Here is a 9,956-nt window from a genome sequence, read left to right on the forward strand (position 1 = left end):
TACGAGCCAGCTCCAGCACACCACTGAGGACACTCCTACCCACCCTATATAAAATAATTTCAAGCACCACTCTGACCTAATATGCAACTTTCTTGAAATGAGTCCCCTTGCTTTCTATCTAATGTTACTCTATCTTATATAAGTGTTCCATTTTACTTACACCCTATGCTATCTATTAAAATGTTTCATTGCGTATTGTGTTCACATTGTAATGTAATATACTATGCCCATACTATGTATTGTTATTTGAATATTGTTACTGCTGTTAATTGTCTATTGCTTATGTTTTACTTATTCTTACTATACACCGCCTTGAGTGAATTCCTTCTAAAAGGTGGTTAATAAGTCCTAATAAATAAAAAGAATGTGGTTACCATAGTGTTTGTTATTGAATTTCAATGTAATCAATACATCAATAAACATCAGAAATATTTTATTACCAGTTGGAAACTTGGCAAAGAAATCCAATTAGCTGGCGACCCGTCTCCCCCCTCCTCTACATGCAGAGGCTTTCACACCCTTCCAACATACCCATCCCCTCCACGCTGAAAAATGGACCTGCGCGCCTCCCATTTTTCGGCACGCCTTAGTAAAAATGCCCCTAAACTAGGTGCACTATTGGTGCCCAAGTTTAGACATCAGCTTACAGAATTTCCTTTATAGTAATTATTTGCAACTTAGAATTATCCTCTGTGAATTCTCTCTCCTTTTGAATGATTCTCTTTCAGATTGATTAGGTGCTGCGCTAAGTACTTTCCATGTGAACTCCAAAATGGAGGCCCCCCCATTAACACTGAATATCAGATATCACCAATGCAGTCTTGTCTGTACCTGATTGCTTTATGCAGGAGTAATACTATATAGCCCATACAACAGGGTTTTCTTGAATTATAGAGAGTTAGGTTTCCATTGACCAAGCATATCATATCATTGCTCTAAGGGGCGTGTTAAGGTCTGAAATGAGTCTATAAAATATTAAATACTGAAATGCCAAGCTGTACAGTATTTGAGAATGGCTTATCGGTAATCCCGAACCAGGGTTTGTGGTGCCCACGTTGTTTTTCACAGGCTGCGTACTATTCATCTTCCGTTTACTCATGATGTCTATAATGTAGGAATCCCTGTTCTTTACAGTCTTGGTGGTGGAGATGTCTAGGGCAGTTTCTTTATGGGGTGAGAAAGTCTTGAGAGTTGTTTCCTTGGTTCCAGTACTCAAAGTTGGGTGGAAAGTTGCTGTAATACAAAGGTCAACTGATATGCAGACCTGGATGTGTCTGACCTGCTGAATGTCAACTGTAGGCTTACAACTGTGTCCTGTATAACAAAGGCAATCAAACCTTTCTGTAAATTGCTGCAGGTCCTCCACAGCTGGCTGTCCAGTTACCGAATAGGTCCCATCCTTCGCCTGCTGAATAAGAAAGTTTTGCGGGTTTAAATGAAGGTAATCACTGGCATTCCAGTTCTTCCTTGTGCAAGCACCATTGTTCTGGCAAAGAACTTGGCTACACATTTTTGCCGCCAGTGTTACGTTTATGATATAGGGATTTAAAACACCCTTCAGGTAGTTGTTTAAAGTTGTGCAGGTTTTCTGTAAAATTTAAATAAAGAAAACACACAAATAAAAATCATCGTATGTGAAAAACGATTAAAATAACGATTGCTTTCTCAAACATAAAAAAACATGATTGATCGAGGCAGTTAGCACCGTATAGACTATCGTATTTTTATGCATATAGGACTAGATTCTATATATCACGCCTAAAAAAATCCACGCTGAAATAAAATTTAGGCGTATTCTATAAAGTATGTTTTTAATATAGGCATACTTTATAGAATACGCCTACATTTCTGTGCAGTTTATAGAATACACCAAGCACCAGTCCAGGCGACTAATTTTAGTCACGGTCAATTACGCCAATGCGCATAGATTTTAGAAATACCCATGACCTGCCCATTCCACACCCACTTTTCAAGTATGCAACTTATATTTACGCGCACCACATTACAGAATATGCTTAGCAAGTAGTGCACATAAATTGTAATTAATTCCAATTGGTGCTGATAATTGGTTGTTAACATCCAATTATTAGCACTGATTAGCTTGTTAACGAATTAAGTTATGTGCATTGTTATGGAAAATGCTTCACGCTTCGATTTCTGCATAGAAATCTCAGTATGATGTATAGAATCTCAGCGATAACACGCGTGTTATATATATTTGTACAAACTGTGCACACCTCCTGTGAGTGATATGCATGGGCGTATGATACCAGTGTATTTTTACTAAGATGCACTAATTGCAAGTTAGCACATTTGTTTCTAAGGCTTTTTCTTTTTAGGTTTTTTGCATGTTTTGTGCAGTAATATTGCCTGCAGGAATCTAAAAAGAAAAGCCCTGAATAAAAAATGTATTAGTTTGGCAATCGGCGCGTCTTAGAAAAATAAACTGATATAGCGCACGTTATGGTCCTTATTCTATAAAGGTTATGCTCCTAAATTTATGCTCTTAAAATTTATGCTCCTAAATTAGGATCATACCCTATGCTCCAAAATAGACTATGCTCCTAATTTAGGAGCATAAATTTAGAATCATAAATTATGCTTATAAATTAGGAGCATAAGTTTTAGGAGCATAAATTTAGGAGCATAACCTTTATATGTGTGGGCGTGTTATACCAGTTGATTTATTCACAGATTCACAGATCTGCACTTATATGCATAAAAATTTGGTAACCAATTTATTGAGGCATGCAGATGATCAAAAGCCCTGTGCTGTTCCAAACAGCGCTCTAAAGTAGCGCTGGAACAGCGCGGGGCTTTACCGCACCGATGATCAGAGATAATTACATGCAAATTTAAGTACGCAATTATCTCTGATCATGGGGTAGAAGTGCGGGAGAATTGTGCCTGAGCATGTGCTCAGCACAATCCTCCTGCACTTGTTTGACAGGACTGGACTGTCAAAAGCCCAAACCTGTCAAACACAGGGGCTGGAGGTCAATGGGACCACCATGCTCCATCTACCCCTGCCCCGAGCAATGGGGGCTGGAGGTCTGGTGGACCTCCGGTCCCCCCCCCGACGATCCTCCCCCTAATTCCCCTCAACAAACAATCCCTGGTGGCCTAGTGGGTGACCAACCAACCCCCCGCTGTCGCTGGGACTGTTTGTTGAGGGGAGTTAGGGGGGCTGAGACCCACCAGATCTCCAGCCCTCCCTGAACCTGGGGGGGGGGGATCGTTGGGGGGACCAGAGGTCCGCTGGACCTCCAGCCCCCTGTCGTTGGCAGGTTTGCTGTTGGGGGGAATGGGGGCCTACCAGCATGCAAATGCATGCTGGACAGGGCTCACCATTCCTCCACAATGATCTGCAAACTCGGAGCTGGCATAGGGTTTGCCGCGGCCAGCGACCCAATCTTTGGCGCGCTGGCCACTGATCATTGGGGATGAATATGTTTAGCCCTGTTTAGCATGCATTTGCATGCTAGTTGCGTTCAGAGCCCTCAAGCGCGTTGTTTCACGCGCTCAAGGGCTCTGATCATGGGGTGGTAGCAAACGCAGGCGCTAGTATGACGCTAACAGCCTCTAGCTCCGGCATTTCCTTCTGATCATCCCCCTGCAGATGCATGAGGTGAAGTTCAGAACATGGGTAGACATACAGGAAGATGTATAGGGGGAGAGAGAGGGATACAAAGCTAAAGTATTGGAAAGTGATGGGAAGGGTGTGTAAAAAGTGAGAGAGAATGGTTGCATAGTTCAGTTAAGTGACAGGGGTTGAGGGTGAGAGAGAATGACAAGATGATCTCAGAGTAGTTAAGTCCATTCACATGAATCCATTGTTCCTATTCAGGCTTTTTGATGAGTTTCAATTCAGCAGTTTCATGCTGGAGTGTCCCTTTGAAGATCTTTTGCAGGCTTAAGGCAACCTTAAGGTCAGACTGTGCTCTGGAAGGTTGAAATGTTTACCTATTGTTTTTTTGAATACTGCAATTTCTAACACCAGATACCTCTCACCCACCACAACTGTCAGTTAACTGAACTATGCAGCCATTGTCTCTCTCCCTTTCCACACCCTGCCCTATACTTTCTCTGCATCCCTCTCCCTCCTGCATACATTTTCCTGTATATATATGTAAACAAAACTATTTGATATTTTTCATACCATAGTCTGTGCTAAAGAGAGATCTCCCCACATTATAAATCCAGAGACACCCATTGCAGCACTTTCTCCCAAGGTATGAACCAGATCAACCTAAAAAAAAAAAGATATTTTCTAAAATATTATAAAGTAAATGATAGTAAATATACACGTTCATTATCGAAGCACATAGACTTACAAAGTTTTAGCCCGTGATAAAAATTAGCATGCACTAACGCTAGAGACACCCGCAGGAATATATGGATGTCTCTATTTTTATTTTATTTTTTTTGTTACATTTGTACCCCGCGCTTTCCCACGCATGGCAGGCTCAATGCGGCTCAACCGACTCAACACAGCTGCTGTGTTTTGGCGCCAAAGCACCTGCCTGAGGAGTCTTATGATATTGGTTGTACAAAGGTGATTCCAAGGTCAAATTCAACCAAAAAGAGATAAAGTTTATTCGCAGTGTAAAGTGAACGCTTACAACATCTGACAGACAGGCATCATTTGTTGGTTGAATTTGACCTTGGAATCACTTTTGTACACCCATATCAGAAGACTCCTGAGGCAGGTGCTTTGGCGCCGAAACACACAGCTGTGTCGAGTTGGTTGAGTTGTTTTATGACCTTCAATAAAGACCATATCTTTGAGCAAGTGTCTCCCTTGGTTTTCTTCGGAAGAGCCAGCCCACCCTACTCTGGATTTTCTCTGTCAATGCTCGTAGGGATTGAGTGCTCCTCCACTTTTGAGTGGTTGCTGATTTTTAAGACGCCATAGAATTTTCCCCTAAACAAATACAACTTTTAGGGTAAGTTACATGTTTACATTTCTTCTTTAAACAATAGGGCCAAATTCCATAAATGGGGCCAAAAATTTGGTGAGAATAAAATTGGGAACTCAACACTATTCTATACAGGGCACTTTGGGATGAACACTTTTTCTAGAATAATACTGAGTGCCGAATTATCCCTCAACTTTGGGCATGACTGGTATAAATCCAGGTGCTCAAATTGGGTGCAGATGTCTACTTTACCGTAACACTGCATGTATCTTTTGTGATCACCCCTGACCTGCTCATGCCCCTCCTGTTGTCATGCAGGGCCGCCGAGAGACTGGACAAGGCTGCCCCACCTGAGGTCGCCGCTCCCCCCTCCACCTGCCCCCCTCCGTCCGCCACCGGGCCGGGCCCCCTGCATTGAAATCACAGCGCCTCTCACCTCCGTGTGAAAGCGCTGCAGGCAGCAGGGCAGCAGATCGCCTCCCTTCGGCCCTCCTTCCCTCCTTGTGTCCCGCCCTCGTGGAACTTACATCAGACGAGGGCGGGACACATGGAGGGTAGGAGGCCCGAAGGGAGGCGATCTGCTGCTGCCTGCAGTGCTTTCACATGGAGGTGAGAGGCACTGTGATTTCAATGCAGGGGGCCTGGCCCGGTGGCAGATGGTCGACGATGGAGGGCGGGTGGGACTGCGGGCCCAGAGAATGTTGTCCCCCCTGCCCCCCCTCTCGGCGGCTATGTTGCCATGCCCCATTTTGAGTTGTATGCAATCCAGTTTAGGTGCCCATTGTTACAGAATAGCACATAGAATTAGTACAATTAAGTGTTTGTTAGCTCCAATAATTAAATCATTGGAAACCATTAACTGGGATTCGTGCCCAAATTTGGACAACCTTTAAAGAATCCGGGGGATAATGTCTTTCTTTGAAATCGAATGGGGAAAAGCCTTTTGGAAATGGAGCTTTTGCACTACCATTTCCAGTATGCTTAATAAAAAGCAACTTAATTTTGCTTAGAAAGCTAATCTTATTCCCTTCTGTTCAGATCTTGTATATGTTCACTGTGGCGCAACACAGCAGTCGCCGGATTCTGTATAGGTCATCCGAGGTTGGGTGTGCAATTTTGGGCACAGATCTGCACATAAACCTATTGGCTGCATAGGTGATTACAATCGCTTAGTGGTGTTAACAAGTGCTAATTGGCAGTCATAGGTAACGTGGTAACATAGTAGATGACGGCAGAAAAAGACCTGCATGGTCCATCCAGTCTGCCCAACAAGATAAACTGATATGTGCTACTTTTTGTGCATACCTTACCTTGAATTGTATCTGCAATTTTCATGGCGCAGACCGTAGAAGTCTTGCCCAGCAGAGGCCACGCCTCCCAACCACCAGCCCCACCTCCCCCCACCGGCTCTGCCACCCAATCTCGGCTAAGCTTCTGAGTAGGTGTTAGTAGGTGTTAGTTAGGTGTGGATCCGCCCTACGCTCTTATTCTATAACCTGCGTGCCTATCTTATCACACGTGCAACTTCAAAGGGGACATGGCCAGGGTAGGGGCATGGGTGGATCAGGGGCAGTCCCAGGATTTAGGCAAGTAGTTACAGAATACTTGAATTTCTGCTCCTAACTGAAAGGTAGGTGTGAGCAAATATAGCAGCCTTTGACTGGCGTAAGTGCTCGTGGCCAAAGGGGTGAGATTGAACGGTAAGCTGGTATTCAATTATGATGGTTCTGCATGGAACTGCCTTTATAGAATTCACACTTACCTTCGGATTCTATATAGTGCGCCTAGCATTCCACGCCAAAATCCAAGCGTATTCTGTAATAACGTGCGTAACTTAATTGGTTTAACAAGCCAATCGGCATTGTTAGCAGCACTTAACAAGCAATAATGAGCACTAATTGGCAATAATAAGAATTTATGCGCACAACTCCCTAAGTGTATTCTGTAATGCACTGTGTCTAAATTTTAATGTGCGCAGGCAAAAAGGGACATGATTATGGGCAGGGAAATAGGCATTTCTTGGGAATTCCAAAATTGACCTGCATTGTTGTAGAATATCTAAATCTCCACTACCCAAGATGCAAAGGACTTAAATACAAATCAACTTACGCATCCAGTTTCTCCTATATAAGCACACAACTGTGGAACGTATTACCGAAAGTTGGGAAAGCATCATATGGCCATTTAAACTTCCGGAAATCACTAAAAACTAACTTGTTTCAAAAGGCATACCCTACCGATCCAACTTAAATGCTCAAACGCTGCAACACACCAAAACCAAAGTACATAATGGTCATTACACAACCCTTCTGCCTTATGATACCCTAATGAGACTGTTCCACAAGAACCTTATCTTACCACAACATCATTTTGTATTTGTGCACACCGGAGTCTGCGAATGCCTCTCCGGTACTATGTAAGCCACATTGAGCTTGCAAATAGGTCTGAAAATGTGGGATACAAATGCAATAAGTGGCCTAGTGGTTAGGGTGGTGGACTTTGGTCCTGGGGAACTGAGGAACTGAGTTTGATTCCCACTTCAGGCACAGGCAGCTCCTTGTGACTCTGGGCAAGTCACTTAATCCTCCATTGCCCCATGTAAGCCGCACTGAGCCTGCCATGAGTGGGAAAGTGCAGGGTACAAATGTAACAAAAAAAAACCCCTAAAATAAATATGGCTTTCTGCGTCTAAATCTATGCACCGGGAGTTACGCCACATTTTCATTGGTGTAAATGGATGCGCGTAGTTTTAGGTGCTAGCGTATCGACTAAGCATATTCTACATACCACGCCTAAATCTAGGCTCAGCATATAGATTACGCTTAGGCAGAATTGTTTTCATTGCAGATTTTTAAAGCACTAAATATAGAATCTGGCCCTTAGCGTGCATCATCCCAGCATCTAATTTTGGGTGACCTTTACTGAATCCTCCCCCAGATGTTTATTGTTTGACAAATATGAACCAGCCAAGAGCCAACCTCAGTCATGCACAAATGCTGACAATTTATTTATTTATTGGGATTTATTAACCCGCCTTTATGAAGAGATTCAAGATCTGAACAGAAGGGAATAAGATAAATTACACCTGCTACTTTTCTATGTGTACAACAGGCTTTATACAAGGAAAAAACCTTTATAAAATTCCTCTCCCCCCCCCCCCCCCACAATGTGCACCCATGTATTGAGCCTATGAATGATTTGAACCTGTTAATATTTCAATTGTACAAATCAAGCAATAATAATAATTTTAAAAAGCACAGTGAATGTTATAAACCCCTAAGAGAAAAGCTACACTGGCTTCCACTCAAAGAACGTATTACGTACAAAGTCTGCACTCTGGTTTATAAAATCATTCACGGAGATGCCCCGGCCTACATGTCAGACCTCAATGACCTGCCACCCAGGAACGCTAAAAGATCAGCACGTAAATTCCTGAATCTTCCCTTTTCCAACTGTAAAGGACTAAAATACAGATTAACACATGCGTCCAGCTTTTCCTACATGAGCACGCAGTCGTGGAGTGCGTTGCCACTTGACGTGAAAACAATGTGCGACCCAATCAACTTTCGGAAGTCACTGAAGACTTATCCGTTCAACAAAGCATACCACAATGATCCATCATAGGAACTGTAACGCATCACCGCTTACCTGATATTCCGAACATAATCTTTCTATACTTGATTGCTTAATTCTATTATGTCAGACATGTTCTTTATGTAATACCAACTGTATCTTTTCACTCTGGAATGGCGATTGCCATGACGGAACATTGTAAGCCACATTGAGCCTGCAAATGGGTGGGAAAATGTGGGATACAAATGCAACAAATAAATAAAATAATAAATAAACAATTACCTCAGAGAGATATTTATGAGGCATGTCTGTAAACACTGGACGCAGATATGCATAGATTGGAAGAGGAGAGCTGATGTTGGCTAGCTTGGCAGTTCTCATCGCTTCTTTAATACGGTTCCTGACAAAGAGTGCTGCATTTTTTGAAGACTTCAGGGCTGTCTCCAGATACATATTGGGGTAAAGTGCTGTGCTTTCCTTCCAAAGCCACATGAGCTCATCATTTCTCTTTAATTCTATTTCAGGGCAGCTTCCTGTGTAATTGTGAGAATGTTGTTTATAGTCATAGTTGTAACAGTCTGGAAACAAGAAATAGCCCCAAAAATGATTGGGTCTCAGCGATTTCCCCAACCATAACGTGTCCAACATAACTCTTTGAGCTGCAGCTTCAAACTCTATTTTGGCAACTGCATGGGCCTGTCTCTCTGTCAGTGTTAGATCTTTCTGTTGCACAAACTCGACAGACTGTTTTCTGTAAATGTCTTTTGCTGCCCAGTTTCTTATCCATAATGGCCTCCAGTTTTCCCAGTCAATCACTGCAAATCCTCGTTCTTTCTCTGAAGGTATGTAGAATGAAATGTCTTCCTCGGCTTTTTTGAAATGACGATACAGAGGAATCAGTTGAGGAATACCCCCATGGAAGGCGTCGCCCGTGTCCTCATTTAAATAGGGGTAATGGCCTAATCGGTCGTAGTAGAATAACGTGATGCTTTGATTGGTGCTCGTCTTCATTGGGCTGCCTGTGAACTGGAAGAGCCTGAGATCAATACTGATTTTATGCTTTCGCGGGCAAACCTCTGTTGGAGCATTCCAAATGGAAATAAAAGGGGACATGTGTGCCACTGGAGGAGCTCTCTCTGAAAATACGTGGCAAAATGGAGGCAGAATGACAAAAATGAGACAGGTCACCTTAAAAGAAAAATCCCGGTAATGGAAGATTAAAATGAAATTTTTGGATCTCATGATCAGCTCCACTATGCCAAAAGTAAAAAAAAAAAAAAACTGAGATCTATTATATAAGACCAAGCGTTGTTGGCAGATGGGTAACAGTACTGAAATGATGGAGCTTTAACTTTTGGGTACCACAGGATTGGCATTCAAACCATATGCTCTTACTAAAATTTGTTTTTCCTGATGGATAGTTCAGTAAAATGTTTCATGTTTGTTCACCCTAATATAGAGAGA

General features: G+C 42.7%; 1 protein-coding gene across 1 annotated transcript; it reads right to left on the reverse strand.

Annotated features, from left to right (window-relative positions):
* Window positions 1-922: 922 nt before the first annotated feature.
* Window positions 923-9,734, reverse strand: SPAM1 (sperm adhesion molecule 1). Its single transcript, XM_030216746.1, has 3 exons — window positions 8,775-9,734; window positions 4,160-4,249; window positions 923-1,588 (listed from the first exon to the last, which is right to left on the reverse strand). The coding sequence occupies exons 1-3, from the start codon at window positions 9,732-9,734 to the stop codon at window positions 923-925; spliced, it is 1,716 nt and encodes a 571-aa protein (XP_030072606.1).
* Between the last annotated feature and the right edge of the window lie 222 nt (window positions 9,735-9,956).

Source organism: Microcaecilia unicolor, chromosome 10 (genome assembly GCF_901765095.1).
Source record: "Microcaecilia unicolor chromosome 10, aMicUni1.1, whole genome shotgun sequence".
Classification (NCBI taxonomy): domain Eukaryota; kingdom Metazoa; phylum Chordata; class Amphibia; order Gymnophiona; family Siphonopidae; genus Microcaecilia; species Microcaecilia unicolor.